General features: G+C 31.2%; 1 protein-coding gene across 2 annotated transcripts in view; it reads right to left on the reverse strand.

Moving 5' to 3' along the window:
- Nucleotides 1-18340, reverse strand: part of LOC126735884 (cytochrome P450 4C1-like) — a 70333-nt gene extending 51993 nt beyond the window's left edge. The window contains exon 1 of one of the 2 annotated variants that reach the window (XM_050439982.1): nt 18144-18340. In XM_050439982.1, coding sequence (XP_050295939.1) covers nt 18144-18315 — 172 coding nt within the window. In that variant the 5' untranslated portion in view covers nt 18316-18340. Of the gene's footprint in view, nt 1-8625; nt 8857-18143 lie in introns of those variants that run through there. The other variant, XM_050439981.1, reaches the window with a different exon arrangement.
- Between the last annotated feature and the right edge of the window lie 5097 nt (nt 18341-23437).

A 23437-nucleotide genomic window follows, 5' to 3' on the forward strand; every position in this document is an offset into this window, starting at 1 on the left:
ACAAATAGATAGATATATGTAAATGTGTTTAGTTTGTGAGACGATGGCTCCTTTAGGCAAAATTAATCAGTGTGCGTATATTAATTAAGACTTTGATTTATAACAACCTAATATGGGAATCTCAAAATCTTATTAGAAAATCTTTAAAAAAATCTAATTATAAACCTCAAAGAAAATTATCTATTTTATCTACAAAAATCAATCCGAACTCTTAAAAATACTGTCTCTTCATGTCTATGAGAGCCATTTTCTCTTTTTCTTTTTTTTACTTTAAGAAAATTTTAAATCAATATATTATGTTTATGGTCTTTAGTGTTTTAAGTATTTTCAATAATTGTTTTCATGATGAAATTCATTCATGAAAAAGATAAAAATAAAGCCTAAAAAGCCTTTAAAGTTATTGAGAAACTGGTTATAGTACGAATGGTAGCTTTCTTAATTAAAAAAAATAACATATTAAATGAATGTCGAGTAATGTTTTCATTCCTGGAGAGATTATATTTGAGCTTGAAGAAGGTCACTTTGCTGCAGCGGTATTCTGCGACTTCTCTAAAGACTTTGACTGTGTCAACCATGGAATATTGCTTGGTAAGCTTTCTAGATATGGGTTTAGGGGAGTTGCTCTAGAATGGTTAAAATTTTGTTTTGTTAGACAGAAAAAAGTTTGTTTGGCCAAATGGCAGTTTGTCTGAACTTTGTGTAGTAAGCAGGGTTCGTTTCTCGGTTCTATTTTATTTCTATTGTATATAAATGACCTGGCGTTTCTCCAGATAAGAGGATTCTTCACTATTTTTGCAGATGACACCACTATCTTATGGGCAGACAATAATAAAAGCACATTAACAAAAACAATTTCTAAAGATTTATTAATGATTAAACAGTGATTTGATGCTAATTTGTTGTCTTTAAACATAGATAAGACTAAATTGTTAAGTTTTTATGTTCAGAGCAGTTCATGATTCACAAGAAAGAATTGGAAGTGAATAATTTTAACAGATTTCTTCGAATTGTTATCGATCATAAACGTAAGTTTTATGGAGATATGTCAGGAGGCAAAAACTGGCCAGACGATGTTATGCTGTTAGAGTGGTTTTAAATGAACTGAGATTGATATCTGCAAAAACGGTCTATTTTTTTTTGTCGAAAGTTGGAACTTACTTTCATACAAAAATACCTACAGTACAGAATAACATTTTGGAGTTACATTAGTAAACGGCTTTTTGACTCGATGTTTGTTTTTAAAAAACGAGCCATTAAATATATGTGTCATAAATCTCCACAGGACATGCAGACCCCTATTTAAAGATACTTTCCTTGTGTTGCTTGTTTATTGTTGAGTCTGCTTGCCTAATATATAAAAAATATAAATTGTATCTTCAAAATAATGGCTCCTTAAAACATTATAATATCAGAAAAGAATACAATATTTCAATGCCCATCCCGAAAAGTGAACTAAGAATTCTCTTATTTACTTGAGCATAAAAATTTTTAATAATTTTCCAAATGTCATAAAAGTCTCTAGAAGTTCTCCTCGCTTTAAAAAGTTCTTAACGAAACTTCTTAAAAGCAAGTATTTTTATAGCATTAGAATTTTTTTAAGATAGTTAGGAACAGGCCAATCGTATATAATTAGTTTTTAGTAAAGATGTAAAGGTTAGAATTTGTGATGTTACTCTAAAAAATTTTTAAGTCGTCTTGCTTTGAAATTGAAAATACATTTTGTGTTTATACTAGTATGTTGAACCCACTATTGTGTATTGTTTTTAAATTATGTGTTAGTAATATGTCGATTAATGTGCCTATTTTATATCATAGAAGTACCATGTCAACAAGTAGGTATCATGTATTTATGAATAAAGTATGTTTTGAATTTTTTGAAATTCGAAATTGTATTTAAAAGAGAGAGAGGTATATAATATTTAATAGGGATGATTCCAACTACTCACTAGAAATTACCTCGTTGAAAAAGTAATTCTTGTTGTAAAAGGGTTATTCAAAACTGCAAGTGGCCAACATGGAGTCGACAAGAAGAAAAAAAGTTGATTATGACTCTCTAAAGAAGGATTTAAGAGTTATTAAACGTCGTATTTAAAAGTTAAAGATGTTAACTTGTAAATGAGAGAAAGCGTTTACAACAATGTATAAATGATTTTATTTTATATTTTCAAATAACGCCAGAAAAAAATAAAAAAACCATTTTGCCAAATTTCACCTTTTTCCTGAATATTAGGAAGTATTTGGCATTTTTCCAATTTTTAGATTGCATTTATTCAATCATTGCATTTATATTGCGCAACTTTCGCCTAATTAAACCATTTATTGCTCATCCTTATTTTGGACATCCTGTATAACCGCGATCCTGTATAACTTTATACTGTTAAACAAAATATTTGTTTTTTTTTTCTTATTAACTTTTTCTAGTTTTAAGAATTAGTAATTAAGTGTTTCCCTGTATTGCAAATTAAAGTGTGGCCTATTTTCGATATTTTATAGTGTTGTTACACCCTTATTCAAAACATTTCAACCCTTATTCAAACATTCATACATTACTTAACCACCACATTTATCTATAACTATCTTTATAGTTATTTATGCGAGATCACAGCGCATTTAAATATCGGCAATAACAAAATAAATAAAAGCGCTGTTATCATCATCGCCCTTGTCTTAAAAAAATAACAAAACGGCCGGGCGGCCAAAGATTCCCGCGTCGTTAAACTGCAAATGGTCAATATAGCGCCGACAAAGAAAAACAAAGTTGATGATGGCTCTTTAAAGACAGAACGTCGTATTTTAAATTTTAAAGGTATCATCGTATAGGCGAGAAAAAGTGGTCACAATAATTTATTCATTTAATAAATACTTTTGTCATATATTTTGAAATAACGCCAGAAAAAAATAAAATGATTTTGCCAAATTTCAGTTTTTTGCAAAATTTAGGAAGTATTTAGATTTTATTATAAAAGGACACTATATTGCTCAACTTTCCTCTAATTATTCCACCTCTATTAACGTCCTGTATAACCGTGATGCGGGGTCTTTAAACAAAATGTTTTTTTTTTGTTACTAGGTATCTTTTTATAGTTTTAAGTATAGTTGTAACAACTGGTAATTGAGAATTTTCCTGTGTCGCTTAAAACTTAAAATGTGGCCTATTTTCAATTTCTATTAACATCCTCACTCACAACCCCTTACTTTACAGATGTCACTACGCTGCACATTTTTCAGATATGGAATCACATGACAAAATGGGTTACTTTTTACAAAAAATTATTGATCAAGAAGTTATATTATGATCGGTATTAAGTCTTATGAATTATTTCAATTATTCTTTATAATATTTACGTGAAACCTACTTATATCTTAAAATTTGTTCCACATATTTTTTGTATATTAGTTTTTAGTTAATTAAGTGCAACGGACTTTTTATTTAAAAACTTGACCCTCTTGAACACAAAATGAAGGAAACAATGTTTGTTGGAATTATAACTTGTATTAAACTTTGTTGGTAATTTTGTAAAAATAGCTTTTTATATATATTTTTGTATTAATTTTTGTCTCAAAAACATATTTTGGTAAGTAATTATTTGTTTATAAAATTTAACTTTTAAGAAATTTCAATATGCCTCCACCCTTAAGTATATCACTTATCACTTGACCACCACATAAATGACACCGTGTTGTATGTTCAAAAAAAATAATAAAAACATAATTGGCAGCATCATCCCTTATCTTAAAAAAATATCCAACACGGCCGCGTAACCGGAGATTCCAGCGTCGTTGAAAACCTGACTCAAAGAAGCCAAAAGCCAAGTCCACACAGCTAAAATAAATCGTTCCTAGATATGACGCTTCGCGGCAGCACCACACGGTGCACGAAACTGAACGGCAATCCGATAGTCGACCGGGTACACTTTTTAACACAGGATTGCGTATCTTCCCAAATATTCAATCAACGGTAATAGTTAAAGATTTACTTCTTAAATTTAAGTGGTGAATGTCTGTCCAAAATGTAATTTTGTTGTATAGGTAGGGAGGACTGCGGTATTTAAAAAATTTATACAATAGTACACTGGAATGTAGCTTATGTCTATTAAACATATTAAGCCACTAAGATCATTAAACTTATGTGACACATGACCTCACCTATTAATACCATAAATAAAACGAATACAAGAGTTTTGCATTTTTTGAACTCTATAGGAGTCTTGACCATTTAGACAAGGTCCATAAACCACATCACATTGATTAAAATTTGACAACACAAGATAGCATAGCTCACGTTTAATATTCAGAAATGTCGATGAGGGTACATGGTTTTTAGAGCACAATACGACTTTTAAAGATTAAACTTTAGCTGTGAATCGAGTGTTAAACCCAAACTCTTGGTGCTCTCAACTACTTGAAGTTTTTGATGTCCAACAAACAAAGAAATTTTTTTATAAATAGTCCTTATTTGAACTTTACTTCCAAAGAGAATAACTACACATTTTTTAGGGTTTAATTTTGACATATGTTTACTAGAAACTTTATCAAGTGCATCAAATTTAGCATTTATATGGTTCAAAGCAGTTAAATAATCAGAAGGTGCAAAGGAGTGATACAACTGCGTATCATCTGCATGGAAGTGATACTTACAGTATTCAAGATATTGAGGAAAGCATATTGTATAAATACTAAATAGAAGCAGCCCCAATATACTACCTTGGGGCACCCCATTAAGAACTGAAAGACAACTTGAAAAGGTTGCATCAATTTTTACCATTTGAGACCCATTACTTAGAAATTACTTTATTAAAGCTATAGCATGATATTGAGAATCCTATATAATGCAGTAAGGCTATCAATGTTTGATGATTTAAAAAATCGAAAGCTTTAGTAAAATCTACCAATACCAGATATAAGATACAAAGACGATGCAGAGACCCTACCAAGTAACAAATGAGACTTGCAAAAAATGATGGACTAGATTACACAACAGAGTGAACGATTCGGCCTACACGTGAACAACTCCAAGACCAAATTGATCGTTTTTTGTAAGGTAAATATCACCAAAACGCTTTTGATTAATAGCAAAAATATCGAACAGGTATCATTCTCCAAATATCTTGGCACCATAATCAAATCTGCTGTGTGACATGAAGCGGGAGATATGTTCTAGAATAGAGCAAGCCTGGAAAATTTTCACCAAAATTAAGCAGTTCTTTACCAGTCTTGATTTGAGCTCAGAATGTGCATGATCAGGTGCTATATCTTGAGTATATTACTCAACGGTAGTGAAAGCTGAACTCTCGATCTGATAATTGAGAAAAGGATCGAGGTTTTTGAGATTTTTGTGTATCGTCGCATGCTTCGTATCTCATAAATTAATCGAGTTACAAAAACAAGACACATAAGCCATATCATGAGAGGCGAAAAATATAAGTTACTGAGGCTGATAATCAAAGGGAATATTCCCTTAGAATCCCATCATTCCTATAGAAGAAAATCTATTAAAAAACGTTAAAACTCCTGGTTGAAAGACCAGTTCGACGATGATTCAACTGAGATTTTTGAAGTTGCTGTATCTAGAACAATGTTAGCCGGACAATGTTTACATGAATCGGCAACCTTTGTGAAGGGGAGGTGTCATGAAAAAAGTAAGAAGAAAATATAAATAAGCCAAAGTGTGCTATACAAGGGCTCTGAGTGTATTTAAGGCTCACAAAAGTGTTATGTTAAAATATACATGTTCTGTACCAAAACAGTAAAATTTATTTTCAAAATGCAATTTATTTTTAGAACATTAAAAATTCACACACATATCAAATTACTCCAGAACAAAGACACAGTTTCTCATGCAACCTAAGAAGATTAAACGATTTGGCACAGTCGGTAGGATATGTTTTATATAGTGATATAATGATCATGTTTTATAATAGCTTTATTCTGCCATATTTGAAATATCTAATTCCATATTAGGGAAAAGCTCCGAAATATTTATTGCTCAAAATTCAAATAGTATAAAATGAGTCAATAGAATCTATATTTATATACGAGCATTGCACACCTACACAAGAAGCCTAGAGAACATCTTCAATATTGGATATTAAACAACTGAGAACCAGAGACACAAATAAACAGATCAGTTGATAGAGCCAATCTTATCCTTTATTCCTTAAAGAAAGGGTAACTTGTATTCCCTTACAAGTTACCCTTTCTTTATATAGGATGGTGCTTTTTATTGTTTTAAGCATTTTTCGATTCTTCGCAAAATTTTAACATAACTTCATGTAACCTATGCTTTACCTTACTTTACTAGCTTAAAAGATAAAGTTAGGATAGTTTAAAAAATTACTTTATTAATAAAAATGTTATTAGTTACAATCAATCAATGCTTTATTATCATAAAATTTAAAATTTTGTCGACAAAGCTATTATTTAAATAAATCATACAAACAAAATATACACAAAGACAAAACAAAAAATACAAATATATAAAAATAAAAAATACAACAAAATATACAAAAAACTTAACAATTTTTTTATTAAGGTTTTTACCTGTTGAGGTGATTTCAATACTTGTTTTCACATCTGTAAGAGTCAGATTACTTATAATTTATTGGACACTTGAATTAAATTATAGACTGGTTTTAAGTATGTCACTCTATGAAAAAGAAAGAATCACACTTCTTGTAATTCGAGGAATAGGAGGTCGCCAGCGATCTTACCAACAAGCCCAAGACCTTTTCAATACAATATTTCAAAACCGCACACCAATTTCTAAATCTACAGTAATATAAAAAAATTCAGAGATTTGATCAAACCGGAAGTTCCAAAGATCGTCAACGAGCAGGGAGACCAAAAACCATGAGCAATGATCAAAAAAGTCTAGAAGTTCTACAAAATTTTATTTAAGACTCAAATTTATCATTACGCTAAGTTATCAATTAGTTAGACGCTTGTTTTATATCGGTTCGAAATATCCCTAAACGCAATAAATTTTATCCTTATAAGATTATCCCAGTACAGAAGTTATTTGAAGATAATTTTGATCGCCGCTTAGACTTGTGTGATATTATGATGCAAAAATGTGCATAAAATCAGTTTTTAAAAACATTGTTTTTTTTTCTGATGAATCAACATTTACGCTGAATGACCCAGTGAATCGACATAATTAAAGATATTGGGCAGATGAAAATTTACAATGGATGCCTGAAACACATATCCAGAATTCTGCAAAGGTAAGTGTTTGGGCAGGTATATTTGGTAATGGATAACAGATCTATTTTTTATTGAGGATAATTTAAATGCCACCCGATATCTGAATTTGCTGGAAAATCAGATAGTATCAAAAACAAGAAGATATGCTAATGCTTGTTTTCATCAAGATGGCGGCCCTCTACATTTTGGAGTTCATAAAAAAAGATTCTTATATACAAGTTTTTCCAAATCGTTGGATTGGCAGTAGAGGTGAAATTAAATGGCCAGCAAGAAGCCCTGATCTTACACCTCTAGACTATTTTCTCTGGGGAATTTAAAAAATAAAGCCGGAAAATATTAATGTATTACAATACAGAATTAGAGCAGAATGTGAAGTGATAACTTAACCGATAACGATAACAGATATGTTAAGAAACATAGAAAATGCTTTTTACTATATTATTGACATTGACAAACCGTTAAATGCCCCCCATTTTTAACATTTAATTAAGTTAGTTTATTGTATCGTTTCTTTTTTTATGGGTTATTGTACGTTTGATTTATCATAAATTTTACATATACCATATGTTAAATAAAGATGTGTTCAGCAGAATCCGAAAAATAAACACACATATATTACAACTTATATTTTTTTGCACTATATGGTAATGCGATAATGTGCGTAGATATCGGTCTGTATTTATTGTAGATACTGAAGTAGATTTTATAGATACTAGATTGAAGTGACGTTAGTTTAGAAGGCTAGGTTAGACCCAACATTAGATGTTGTAATATGTAAGGAAAAAAGACTTTTGTTTTGGTTTACTTCAATTATTATCCGCTGTATCATCAACACGTAGTTCCCAAGCTTCTGACTTAAAATAAAATGTGTTCCATAAAGATATTTGCTATAGCGGGAGAAAGAGAAGAATCCATTGCAGTACACGACACTTGTTCATAAATTTTGTCATTGCATTGAAAATAATTTTAACATTTTCAGAAAGATATATCTCGATTAGATCTCAAGGTAGATCCTGATCCTGAAAAAAGTATGCTAAGTATGTCTCAAGGATACCACCTTAAGCTGATTAAATAAATATCGTCTGGAAGTGATTTTACCATTTAATTAGTTTTTCTAGATAACTACCAAGCATAACATAATGGAAGTTTACGCTAAAATTGTGAAGAAATCGAGAGAATGATTTGTGACGACATCAACTGTAAGTGCCCACTTAATTCTTATTGTACCAAAATTTTGCCAAAAAAAATGCGTCGCACATAAAAATTCTCGTATATTCGTTTCACTTATATTTGATATCTCAAAAACGATAGAAAAAATTAAATTTAACTAAGGTAGCAAAATTCAAAAAGTTAAGAAGAGTATCAACATTTACCGATTATTAAAAGCTTATTTAATAAACTAAAAAAACAATTATGTATTACCTTCTCTTTTGATTTTTAAATAAGATAAGGAAGATCCTATAATAGGGTAACACTTTTCACCAGGCAAGACATCAATATAATACGATATCCGCTTATTCTTTCGATATTTTGTTAAACAAGGTTTTAAAAAAAATATAGTGAAGAACACAATAACTAATGTAAACAAAAAATACATTTTAAAGAGCACTATAATACTACACAAAATGAATATATATGAACAACTGTACATAAAGTAAATCAGTTCTATTGCATATCCTTTTATATGTTCTAAACAAGTGATTGATTATGATTATGCGATAATAAAGAAATATTTTTTTATCTATGATATCGAGTGGCATAACTTACAAAACCAAAACTTATAGGTGATGATATCTTTTGTTCTATCAAAGTAAAATATATACAGGGTGCCTCCGATTAAGTCGGCACTATTGGTATCTTTGTTAATATTTAAGATACAGGGTCGGTTAAATTAGCAAACTAGTAGGATTTTTTCTGTTGATTAAAATGGTGAAAACAGAAAAAAAATTGAACGTTGCGTTTTCGAGAAAATGTGAAAAATTTACTTTTGTTAAATGGAATCCCCTGTATATTTTTACATAAATCAAAAGATAATAATTTTTTTAATAAAAAAGTTTATTTACACTAATAGCCTAAACCTAAAAATAACAAAGTTATAGCGACTTTTACCTCTTTAGTGCTTTTGCGGCAACTAAAATTAGATAAAATATATGCCTGTGGAACAATTAGGCAAAATCGTATAGGAATACCAACTGATGTGAAGAAGACAAAGCATTGAAACAATGCGAGAATGACTTTCGAGTAATAGATGATGCGATCATATTTTGGAATGAAAGGATAAACGAGTAGTTGCAATGGCAAGTAATTTTCACATGCGGGGAATAATAGAGACCGTTGAAGGAAAGAAAAAGGATGAAGAGATAGAAACGATTGCATGCCCTGTCATTATAAAGGACTACAATGCAAATATGGGATATGTTGATAAAGGTGATATGCTAAAATCAACCTATGAACTGGATAGAAAAAGTCGAAAATGGTGGCACAGAATTATGAAGCATTTTGTTGATGTCACCATAGTCAATGCATATATTCTATACACTAAAAGGTGTAAGGAAAAATCCTTAGATTTGAAAAGTTTTCGTTTGTGTAGCAAGTGGATTGGTTGCTGCAGCTTCTGAAAATCCCCGAAGAGGTAGACCAAGTACTGAGATGCCCTCTAACAAATTCAAAGTAAACATTCCTCTGAAAAAGCGCACAGACCAAGCTGCTCATATGTCAAAACATTCGTCTTCGAGAAGATGTGCATTTTGCAGCACAAAAGCGGAACAACACCGTACACGATGGTCGTGTCGTGCAGTACTTGTAATGTCGGTTTGTGTGGCACTGACAAAAAAAATTGCTTTGAAAAATATCATAGCAAATAAGTTGTATGTTTTTAGTTTAAACTCCTTTTTATAACATTATCTTAATTAAATATATGTTTCAGACATATCTGCATTGTATAATTTTAGTGCTTAGTGGTATCATGGTGATACCACCTACCAATTACTTTTTCTCCAAATGGAAAAATTATCTGGGTTATTTTTAATGTTTTTGAAATCTTATCACTTCATTTTTTTCAGCTTTAAATGAAATAGCTTCAAAATTTAAAAATATGCCTTGAAAGGGTTAACAAATAAATAATTTAAAGAAGTGGTTAAAGATCTGGATCTGGACCAGTCTGACATAGATCTTAATTTGGTAGACTTTGATCAGGACTAATTCTCGTGATTCGGAAGGATGAAACTAAATCAAAATCGTAGTGCCCATAGAAAAAGAGAAATTGACCTCCAAAGTTTCATATTTAGGGTATATCCGACGCACTGTGTTTTGTCTTATAGGGAAATGAGGACAAAATTCATTACTTTAAGACTATATTTATTTTAATTTTAAAATGACTTTTATCGTTACTTATACACTTTTGTCAAGAACTACAAAGCATTAAATTTTAAGAATGGATAAATGTACACATTATACAGGGTGAAATACGAAGTATAAACAATTCGTTTTAATATGCTATCTTAAGCCGCGTCCAGATCTGTATTAATCTTTTATTTAACTTGCAATGTATGTATGTAAATATATATGTAAGTATGTATGTTCGGGTGGAATCTTGTAATCGATTTTAAAATAACTTTCCGTTGAGCTATCGAGTTGAAATTTGGTACACTTATGCAACTTTGATGACAATACAATTTGAGATTTTAAATTAAAAAAAATTCAAAATGGTGGATCCAAGATAGCGGATTTTGCCCAGTGATAACTAAAGAGTAGAAAAGAAATAAAAATAAAATTTTTTTTTTTTAAAAACAAGCCTAAAAAGTAGAAAAAAGTAATAAAAAATTAAAATATCAGTAAAATGGATCGCACAAACGGTTGCAATGCGAGGTGCGAAGCGTTGTTCGGTACGGCGTACGTGAACGTAGGTTTTCTGCTCGCATCGTGGTATGCGACAAGGTACGGTTGCGCGACGTGGTACATATCTGGGCGCGGCTTTATATATTGCCAAATTGGTATTAAAAATATTTGTAGTGGTATCAAAAGTACAAAATTAATAATTAAATGTATATATATATATATATATTTATATATTTAATTGTATATAAATTTTATACAGGATGAAATACAAAGTGTAAATATTTTAATTATCTTTTTTATATTTGCAAATAATGTAAAATATTTATAATAGTAAAAATACTATAATACTAATAATGTAAGTATGTAGGTATCTGTAATAATCCAATAAAAAAAAATATTTCTTATAAAGGATGCTCAAAAAAATCTGGCACACTATTGAATTTTTTAACTTTTATTTATTTTTCTTTTTGAAAAAACTTAATAACAAAAATTAGATTCTCAAATTCAGAAAATCGGTTTTTAAAAAACTTTTATTTTATACAAATTTTGCGGTAGCAAAGCTATATGAATAGATGTAAGCAATATTACTATTTTCTGCTATTTATAAAAACACTTATATCACTTAATAAAACACTACGTAATAGAATGCGCTTAAGCAAAAGGGCATACGTTATTATCAATAAAATAATATGTGAGATTTTCTGAGTCTAACTCAAAAAACTACTCTTGTCTGCGAAAAATGAAAAACCAAAAGCAAAAAACTCTCGTAACTTTTTTTTTTAAACGGTACGCCCTGTATATTATGAGACTAAAATGTGAGGCAAAAAGAGTACTTTACTTTGGTTTAACGTTTTTAAAATTTCTTTCTTTATTTTTTGCCTTTTAGAGGGTTCGTTTAAAAAAATCATAATTAACTTAAAATTTATTCTGCGCCTATGAAACTTGTACCACAGTTAGTCTAGGCTACCTCCTCTAGGCTGGCTATGATAATTTGTAAATTTTTAATACAGGGTGTTTTTAAAGAACTTTCAAACTTGCTGAAATTAAATAAGCGATATCTCAAATTTTTCAAATGGAACATCCTGTATATATTTATCTAATTAAGTTTGTCCTTCAAATACCTTCATTTTTTATTTAATATGTCCTATAGCTAAACTAAGTACTTTTTGAGATATTTTACCTTTTCTGTAAAATACTATGCATAAAACGGGTATTCTTTAAGTTTTGATCAAGATTGCTTAGAAACATTGGTTTAAACGTCAAATAATAATTGTCAGATTATTAGTTTTATGACAGCAGTAGACAAGATCAATGTTTTTTCTTCAAAAGCCATTTTAGAAATTATTATCAGTGAGTTAGTTAATCGATTTTTAATTTTTATTGTTCATTTTGTAATGAATATGAATTTTCCTTGTGAGGAATTTGTTGATATGATATATGCCCTTGGAGCTGCTGGAAGAAACAGCCTTTTGGCATCTAGAATTTATGCGCAACTTTATCCTGAAAGGAGACATCCCCAAGCACAAGTGTTTTAAAAACTAAAAGAAAGATTTGAGAGAACAGGAAGTGTAATTTATGAAAAAGATGAACGGGTGAAGCCAGTTACAAATGAGGATGACAGTAGCTTTAAATATCGTTGAAGATCCTCATAAAAGCGTTAGGCAGCTTGCTAAAGAATTACCCTTTAGTGCAACAGCAATATCTCGCATGCTTGGAAGCGAAAAATTCCATCCTTAGCATATTTAATTGTTGCAGGAATTACTTTCTCAGGATTATGAAAGAAGAATGGCTTTCTGACAGTGGGCGCAAAATAAGATTCGTCAGCCTGAATTTTTTAATTTTGTGCTTTTTTCGGATGAAGCTACATTCCGTAATAATGGCAGTGTTAATAAACATAATTTTCATTATTACGACACCAGCAATCCATTCTTCACCCAAGAAATTCGTCATCAACATAGATGGTCGTTTAATGTTTGGGCAGGAATTGGGACATTATTAGGACACGTTATTGGACCGCACTTTTTTAATGGACATCTTACAGGGAAATGTATTTAAACTTTTTACAAAACGATTTTAATGTCCTTCTACAAACGTTGCCTGACCATGTTCGAGATAGGATTTGGTTTCAGCATGACGGCGCTCCAGCTCATTATAGCCATGCTGTTAGAAATTTTTTAAATGAGCATTTTGATGACCGGTGGATTGAAAGAGGTGGGCCGGTCCCTTGGCCCGCAAGGTCCCCAGATTTGATCAAACTGGATTTTTTCTTGTGGGGATATGTGAAGCAAAAAGTCTATCAAACAACCACAAGTGAAAATATGAAAAATAAAATTCGGGAGATTTTTTAGTAACGCCAATTTTGTTGGAAAAGGTTAATGACTCATTCTCAAAAAGAGTAACCGCTTGCCTACAAAATTTAGATCATATTGAACACAATTTATAATAATTGTAATTGATCTTTAAAATTTAAAATTAGTGTAACGATGTACATTTATGCAAAAATACGTAAGTACCTACTTAGTATGTAATTTAATTTTGCTGTTTTTTTAGCAGTTTAGGTGAATAATTGTGTTGATTAATTTTTCAAGTATGTAATAATAATAATAATAATAATAATAATAATAATAATAATAATAATAATAATAATAATAATAATAATAATAATAATAATAATAATAATTGTAGCAAAAGTAATAATTCTAATTCTTCAATAATTTTTTCTAAGCAATCTTGATCAAAACTTAAAGAATACTCGTTTTATGCATAGTATTTTACAGAAAAGTTAAAATATCTCAAAAAGTACTTGGTTTAGCTATAGGACATATTAAATAAAAAATGAAGGTATTTGAGGAACAAACTTAATTAGATAAAAATATACAGGGTGTTCCATTTGAAAAATTTGAGATATTGCATATTTCATTTCAGCAAGTTTGAAAGTTCCTTAAAAACACCCTGTATTAAAAAATTACAAATTATCATAGTCAGCCTAGAGGAGGTACCCTAGACTAACTGTGGTACAAGTTTCATAGGCGCAGAATAAATTTTAAGTTAATTATGATTTTTTTTAAACGAACCCTCTAAAAGGTAAAAAATAACATAACAAAATTAATTACGTTGCAACGCCGCACGGAAATTTTAAAAACGTTATACCAAAGTAAAGTACTATTTTTGCCTCACATTTCAGTATCATAATATACAAGGCATACCATTAAAAAAAAACATATTTTTTTTAGTAGTTAGTTTTTTATTTATTTTAGTAACTTTTTTGTGACACACCCAGTATACATAAAAATATTATGGTTCGTAGGTTTTTGTCAACCTTACAACTCTGCTGTAGAACTTTTTGATCTACCACGTATAGTTAAGGCGCTCTCTTAGCCCTACACCTTGTTGGAACACCATAGGAGATATTGAAAAAGAAATTTTGAATATAAAAAGACTATTTTTTTTTTAAATGAAATGTAAGAAAAACTATTAAAATAAAATTACAGATATTATTCATCTAACGAGGATTCTGAAAATTCATTTTCATCCAAATCTTGCTCTATTTCCGTAGCCCAATGAAGCGACTTTTTATTAGATCTTGAATTATTCCTGAGGTAGGCTAATTATGGGTCGGAAGTGATTAACAGCATTCTTATTAAATCTGTGTTACTCTGAATTCTTTAGGTTTTTTTAGTATATGAAGTAGAACATATTTGTAAAATACAATACAATACAATCGCTTTATTGTCAAAAAATTATAAATTTTGTAGACAAAGCTAATATAAATAAATAAATAAACACATACAAGTAAACACATGATTACACAAAAACACAAGACATTTAGATTTTATACAAAATAGGTAACCTATTGTATATGGTCAAATTACTTATACAACTAAATGTTTATAAGTCAGAAGTTGATATTAAAAAGAATAAAGAAAAATACAAAAATGTAAATTAGGTAAAAGAAGTATACAAAATAAGTTGAAGTTAAATTACGACAATTATCACAATATAGGTATAACTAATTCTAGGGATGGAGACTATAAAGTAAATAAGGCCAGTGTGTGTGTGGTATTTAAAAGGAAAGATTAAAAAAGTCTTCTACTGTGTATAAAGCCTTTTCCAATAGTAAAGCTTTTAAGGCATGGCGAAAAAAGGAAAACGTTGTCATAGATTTAATCGTAAAAGAAAGATGATTGTGCATTTTTTTTGCTCTATAGAGTATAGAAGTTTTTACTAATTCCGACCGTGGGATTGGCAGATAAATATCATGCTCTCCTTTTCTAAGTGGATAGTTTTGAGAAGGCCTCTTTGGAAATTCTGACACATGCTTTCGGATTAAGCAAACAGATTCAAATATAAATAGTGAAGAAAGAGTTAATATTCGTTATATATAAGTTTTTTAAAGTATTCTTGGCAATGAGCTGTACTGTCAAGTCCCAGTAAATAGCGTATCGCTCTCTTTTGCAACTTGAATAAGCGCTCAAATTGAGTGGCACAGCATGAACCCCAGAATGGAATGGCGTAACGAAGATGTGACTCAAAAAGGGCAAAATAAACTGATTTAGATGTTAAAAAGCTTAATTCTTTGGAAATAGATCTTATGGCAAAACATGCTGAGCTTAACTTTGTGGATAAGGTGTCGATATGAGATTCCCATTTTAGAGAGCTGTCTAAAATTAGTCCCAAGAACTTGACAGATTCTACAATATCCAAACTGGTATTTTGTAGAGTAAAAGGTTGAATGGTACTTTTATATGATACAACCTTGGTTTTAGAGATATTAAGGCATAGAAGATTGGAATCGCACCAAAACTTAATGGTAAGTAAATCTTTAGATATAGTTGCATGCAGAGACGTGATATCTTGAGTGCTCCAAGTAAAGCTGGTATCGTCGGCGAACAGACAAATTTTGCTGCTGATATCCAGATTGGCCATGTCATTAATAAATAGGTGAAACATAATAGGGCCCAAAACTGAACCTTGCGGCATACCACATTCAATTGGTTGGCATGATGATGTTGTCGTATCAACCTTCACGAGTTGACTTCTGAAACTAAGATATGACTTAAACCATTTGAGAGAAGATCCTCTAAACCCATAGTGTTGTAGTTTGTTAATTAAAATATTATGATTAACACAATCAAATGCCTTTGAGAAATCGCAGAAAACTGTAGCTGTGGAGTGTTGATTGTTTAGGCTAGAATAAACACTATTTAGGAGCGAAAACATAGCATCACTGGTGCATTTATTACTCAAAAATCCAAATTGATTCGGTGTTAGAATTCTATATTTAAACCAGTCTTTCAACAATCTTAGATAAAGTTGGGAGAAGTGCTATTGGGCGATAATTTGAGGCTTGATCTTTATCCCCTCCTTTATGCAGTGGAATAATAATTGCAGTCTTAAGGCAGCTTGGAAAGATTTCCCTCTGAAATGACATGTTAATTAGGTTCACCAAAGTGACTTAAGGTGCTATCAGGCAGGTTTGCAAACATTTTGAGAGTTAGGCCATCTGTACCAGACGATGATTTATTTTTTATTTCGTTAATTGTACTTCGAAGGTCGGTGAATGATACAGGGGTGAAAAAGAAACTGTGCAGATTACCATTACTAAGATACGAAAGTAAATCGTGAGAAGGTGATATGATGGTCATTAGGTTTTTAGCCACATTTACAAAGTAATTGTTAAGGTCCTCTGGTGAAGTAGTGATAGTGCTAGGCGAGGAAGATTTATTTCTCAATTCGTTAACAATAGACCAGTTTCTTTAGACACATTACCAGAATCAGTAAGCCTTTTGTTATAATAGGCATCCTTTGCAGCTTTTATTGTCTTGTGATAAACTCTTCTGTATCGCCTGACGTAATTGTGGAAAACGTCGCTGACGGAGAATTTTTTTAGATGCGATAATGAGCGCATGTTTTTTGCTGATATACGTAAGCCACAAGTAGGCCAAGGCTTATGATGTTTAATTTTTATAGGCCTCAAAGGAAAACACTTATCTGAAATATTTGATAAAGTCCTTGTAAATCTAGAAAACTCATCATCGATATCATCAGAAAGAAAATCCCAATTGCACTCAAGGCACTGATTCTTGAAATTTAATAAATTCTTGTCACCAAAAACACGGCCTAATCGACGTAAAGTATTTTTGTTTTTAGATTCCAAAGAAAATCTACAAATCACAGCTTCATGATCAGAAAACCCTGCATTTAAGACAGTACAATCAACCAATGATGGAATAAACGATGACACAATATAGTCGATTGTGCTAGAACTATTTTTAGTTATTCTGGTTGGAGAGTTGATGTGCATTTCTAAACCCAATTAATCAAAAATTGACTGCAGAGACTCTTGAGCAGCACACACACTGTTTAATTTCACAAAATAATTTGGCTTTTTCTTATTCTTTTTCATTTGGTATTAAAATGCATAATTATATTAATACTTTTTTAAACTTTATCAGTGGTCTTAGAATTAATTAATTAAAAATACACTTTCATATTTAGGTTTAGTAAAAGCAGTCCCGTGTTTCAGGGTTAAAACATTTGTACTATGTTTTGTCTAAACACTGGTAACAACAGCCTTGGGTATGGACCATACCGAGTTCCTCTCCAACACTTGATTGTATTGAATCCATTTCTAAGGCACTACAAACCATTTTTTCTGGTCGTTTGTGCTCCTGAACCCTTTTGGATAAAAGATTCTTGCCCTTAATTGTAACATTTATGACAATTTAAAGACATAAGGATGTCTCAAAATTCGAAACCATATTTAAAATTGTTTTTCGCAAGTAATCGCTCTATTCTCAAATTTAATTAAATAAGCGGATACTCAGGAGAGTAACCTGTATTACTATTATTTTTGGTAAAGCATAATCTTTAATTTCTCAACCAGTATAAAGTAGTACATTAGATCATTAGGGCAAAAAGTTTATAAGTCAAAACGTTACTTTAAAACAACCTTTTTATTATTACGATCATTTTTACTAGTCCCTGTAACTGAAAACACTAACGATGACTTATCCATAGTAAGTAAGATAGTATCGCAACATCAAAAAAGTTAACAGATTAAAGTTTATTTAAAAAAATAAAAAAAAAATGGTATATATTACCTTCTCTGCTAATTTTGAAATAAGATAATGACGATCCTATAAGAGGATAACACTTTTCACCAGGCAATGCATCAATATAAAACGATATTCGCTTATTCTCTCGGTATTTTTTTAAACATGGTCTTAATAAAAATATAGTCAAGATCACAATTATTGTAAACAAAAAATACATTTTAAAGCACTTTAATACTACACAAAATTAGTAGCAAGCAACTAACACAAAAAGTAATTCAGTCTTATTGAATATCTTTTTATATGTTCTAAAAAAGTGATTGTGCGATAATAAAGAAATATTTTTTATCTATCGAGTGTATAAAATTTATACGGGGTGTTTGCTATAAAAACTGCCACACTTTAAGAGGTGATTATACAAGTCATTTGCAACAAAAAAGTCGTATAAAATTTATTCGAAAAGTTGTTAGTTCTTCTGGTATTTAACATCAAATTTCTTTGTTGTTTTTTCCATATAAACAAGAATATCTCCGTTATACTTACTAACACATAAAATTTAGATACACCATCTGAAAGAGAATTGAATTTAATATAAGATGGGTAAATTTTAGTTTTTAAGTAATTTTTTATACCGGGTGTTCAGAAGTTAAATCTAACATTTGGGAAATGTGCAAAATTAGTGGTATCTTTTTCGTTGTCGTTTTTCTAAAATTTAGTAAATAGAAAGTACTCCACAAATTTCCATTAGAGAAGCCGTAAACAAATAACATATCGGGATATTCATTCTTTAAAAAAAAAAGGCAGGTTTTCCTTCTTTTGTAAATGGCAATGAATACGCAAAAGAAGAAAATTCACAAACCATGTATTACTTGATTTTAAAACAAAAGCATAGTTATTTACAATTTGACAAGAACTGTCATTAAGTTTTCACTTTGACTTAAAGAAGTTAAATAAGTAATTTGATTTAAACGTGCTTAAAAAAATAATGCCTAGTTTCACAAAAATTCAATATCGGGACATCTTATTTATTTTCGGTGTCTCAAATGGAAACTCGCCGGAGGCAGCAAGGGAGTATGCGCTTCGTTTTTTTATAGACGGCAACCCCATAGAAATACATTTGCAGAAGTGTTGAGACGTTGTGGGGAAACTTGTTCCTCGTTCGAGGTTTGTGGATCAGGATTTGTGGTCAAAATGGCCAATGCTGGAGACAAGAACCTGCGATTATGAGCGCTGTTACAGAAGATAGATCTAGAAGTACTCACCGCATTAGTGCTGCATTCAGGATTCACAATTCCTCTGTTCTTAAAAAAATTTGCATCCGTTTCATTTTAAAAGAAAGTCCACACATCCGTTTCATTTTAAAAAAAAGTCCACAATTTATTGCTAGTGGATGGTGATGTGAGGCTTCAATTTTGTAGGTGGTACTTAAATAAGTTGCAAGAGTGGGAGAGAACAAGAGAACAGATCAAATATTTTGGACAAATCAAGCAACATTTACAAGAGCCGGAATAATGAATTTAAGAATTAACCATATATGGCATACAGAAAACTCTCATGCGACTGTTGTTTAACATTTTCAGCATGAGATAAGGGTCAACGTATGGATATAATCCAGGGAAATAAGGTCAAATAAAAGGCCATCTGGGGAATGAGGCCGAGCAAGCTGAATTTTTGCAGAGACCTTAGTTTTGATGTTCAAATGAAGCACAGAAAAATCTCATATGCCTACCCTTGTGCGTCTTGAGATATCGAAGGTCAAAGGTCATAAAAATCGGTTTTTCGCGAAAATCTCGCTTCCAGTGCATCTGGCGTCATAAGAACCTATGACAAAAATTACGTAAAATAGTATTCTCTACAAAATTGTTTATAAAATTTTCTTTCTACGACCAACCGTTTTTTAGATATAGCTTAATAAAGCCGGAGCGCGCATTCTTAATAGGTGATATATACTGTATTATACCCTTCTCCCCTCTTCTGCATTCACCGCATCTTGTCGTCGTGTCGGTGTCGAATACAAGCAAGTTTGTTTAGTTAAAAGCTGTTTCTCCACTGTGAAAGACGTTCTTTTTCACGCGAAATGGCTAGTCTGTGCTTTATATGCAATCAACCGGTTTCGGATGGTCGTGAATCAGTGAATGTTGTGCGAGGTTTACAAACTTTAAAAACTGCAAGTATCGAAAGAAATGATGGACACATCAAATATTTGAATACTGTGACTTCTGTGAACGTACATACAGAGTGCCGAAAAGTATACGTGAGTAAGCACTCAATTAAAGCAGCCAAACGGGGCCAAGAAGATACCGGTTCTTCAACTTCAACCTCGCCTCGTAAGAAACGAGCCGGTCTCTTTGATTTTAAGACTCTTTGTGTGTTTTGTGGCGAAGTAGCTAATGAAGAAGTTGAGAAAAAAAAAGGCGCAGAAATATAGACGAAAAATTTTTTAAAGTGAGTACAATTGAATTTAAAGACAACATTTTGCAAGTCGCAGACAAATGGGGTGATTCTTTTGGAAGACTAGTGAAAAGTCGCGTTCTCTCTGAAATTGATTTAGTAGCAGCTGAATCAAAATACCATCGTGAATGTTTTGGAAACTTTCAGCGTGATATGCCGTCAACTTCTAAACAACCACTTCCTCGTCAAAATGATAATGTAACATTGGCAATGGAAGAAATCTTTTATTACATTGAGAAAAACGAAGATTCTCAGTTTAAATTAAAAGAGTTTAAAGATATTCTCACAGATTATGTGCCAGATGATAAGACAATAATTGCAAGATTACGGGAAAAATATTCAACTAATATTGTAGTCACGACTAAGCCCAGATCATTCACCATTGTTTCTTTTCGAAGAGGTTTTGCTGACAGATATTGAGGAAGCGTCTGATGAAGATCATAATGTGTTCACCGAGGTGCTACTGGAACCCGACGAAGAGGAAGACAAGGAAACATAGGGCGCATACCACAAAAAATGATAAGATTTATGTTAAAAAACTTTTCCTAAGATCGAAAACATGGATTAGGCCTACTGAGGACACCATGTAAAAAAAAACGCGCCTTGCATTCTACTTCAAAAGTGGTGTGGAAAAGAATGTATTTTTGGTTATTAATAATTATTTATTATATATGTACATTATATTCTTTTATAAATAAACACATTTTTAACATTTTCAATAATGGGAATTAGATTCTCCAGTCTAACAGATTTAGAAAAGTGGTTTAATAGTTAGGTTTAATAGCTCTGCAGTATAATGCAGTACATCACCTATTAAGAATGCGCGCTCCGGCTTTATCAAGCGAAATCTAAAAAACGGTTAGTCGTAGAAAAAAAATTATATAAACAATTTTGTAGAGAATACTATGTTACGTAAGTTTTGTCATGGGTTTTTATGACGCCAGATGCACTGGAAGCGAAATTTTCGCGAAAAACCGATTTTCATGACCTTTGACCTTCGATATCTCAAGACGCACAAGGGTAAGCATTTGAGATTTTTCTGTGCTTCATTAGAATATCAAAACTAAGGTCTCTGCAAAAATTCAGCTTGCTCGGCCTCATTCCGCAGAGGAATTCTTATTTCCCTGGATTAGATAGGATTAATGAGATATCGCCTTTTCGGGCCTGTAATACTTCCTAATCGGCTCAATTCCAATGAGTTTTTAAATTTATTAAATAATGACCTTGTTGACTTTCTGGAAGAAATCCCCTTAGTCGCTAGAAAAGAACTTTGGTTTTAAATGGACTGATTCTCAGCCCATAATGGCAGAATTGTGCAAAATTCCTTGAATTAATGCTCTGGGGAGAAATGGATCGGAAGATACGGTCCGGTAAGATGGCCGCTCAGAAGACTGACCTTACGCCCCTTGACTTTTATGTCTGCGGCACAATAAAACCTAATGTTTATAGTATTAACATTAATACTCGAGACGAACTAATTAATCGAATTAGTGTATGTTGCAATGAAAAGCCACAAAAACGCGTTGAACTTGAACGGGTTGTTGATAGTGTCAGAAGAAGATACGTCAAATGTATATTGAACAAGAAAGAAGACATTTTGAACAATTGTTATAATTTTAGGTTTGTTTAATGAAATTTTGATTTTTTAATTTTGGTCAAACAGGAAATATAAAATTTGAAAATTTTCAGTTTTTGTGGTTTTCTTTCTTTTGCCCATGATATTGCTGTGAAAACAAATAGCTATCACAAAAGTAAGTATATCATTGGAGAGCATATTAAATGCAGTAGTTTTTGCTAAAAAAAACATGTCCCTATTTACCAAATTTCAGAAAAACGACAACGAAGAAGACAGCACTAATTTTGCACATTTCCCAAATGTAATGCGGTTTTTGTAATGCGGTTTTTATAGTAGACACCCCGTATACAGGTTGGGGAATCGATCATGATGCATAGAGCAACAAAAGACCAAACATGGCAAACACGCATGCGTACATTTCGTGTGCTACTCGCCTGCTACGTCGTTGTTTTTCAGTACGACAGTTATTAAGCATCTGACACTAATGGCAATAATCGTAATATTTGCAATAAAATTTCTCAAAATATTGGGCGAAAGTTCAGGTTTTTTAACATATTTTTCTGATGTAGGCTTTACATAAATCCGTGTACAACTCTCATAGAATTGTAATATTGAAATATCTATTGTGCTGTGTATTACATCATAAAAATTAAAGCGTTATTCTAATAAGAATAAAATATAAACTTTAATAAAAGTAGGAAAATTCAAACCCCATACAAAAATAAAACTACAACTCGTAGTCGGCTACTCGTAGTAAAGACTCATTGAAACGTTTTTATGAAAATAAAAAAAAAGATTTAAGAAAAAAAGTTGCTAATCCGATAATCTATGCCAATGGCACTGGAGGACGACGGTCACTCCATCACGATGTAATAATTCACCAAGAACAAGTAACCTATGGGCAATCCTTATTGCGTCGAATTGCACCACTAGGTCGCGTATTTACATAGTTAATTTTAAAATATATATTACCCTTTAGAATGTACAGATTTATATTTTTATCATTAATCTGCTTGTATAGATGCAGTAGGGTAAATTTTTCTGAAATAGCAAAATAATGCCCTTACGTTGGTAAAAATGTTCAACGTAGCCACACATTGAACCACAAAATAGTAATAGCGTAAAAGTTGATTTATATTATTCTGCAATTCATTCAATTGCTCTAATTTTTTTTGCAATTTCAGAAAAATTTACAAACTGTTTAGAATTAGAAGGTGTACCAAGTAAGGATACGACTGTTAGAGATTAGAATATAAAGATAAGAAATTATTTTATGACATTAATTTTAATAGAAAAATAAAATAGATTTATAGAT

This window comes from Anthonomus grandis, chromosome 5, assembly GCF_022605725.1.
Source record: "Anthonomus grandis grandis chromosome 5, icAntGran1.3, whole genome shotgun sequence".
Classification (NCBI taxonomy): domain Eukaryota; kingdom Metazoa; phylum Arthropoda; class Insecta; order Coleoptera; family Curculionidae; genus Anthonomus; species Anthonomus grandis.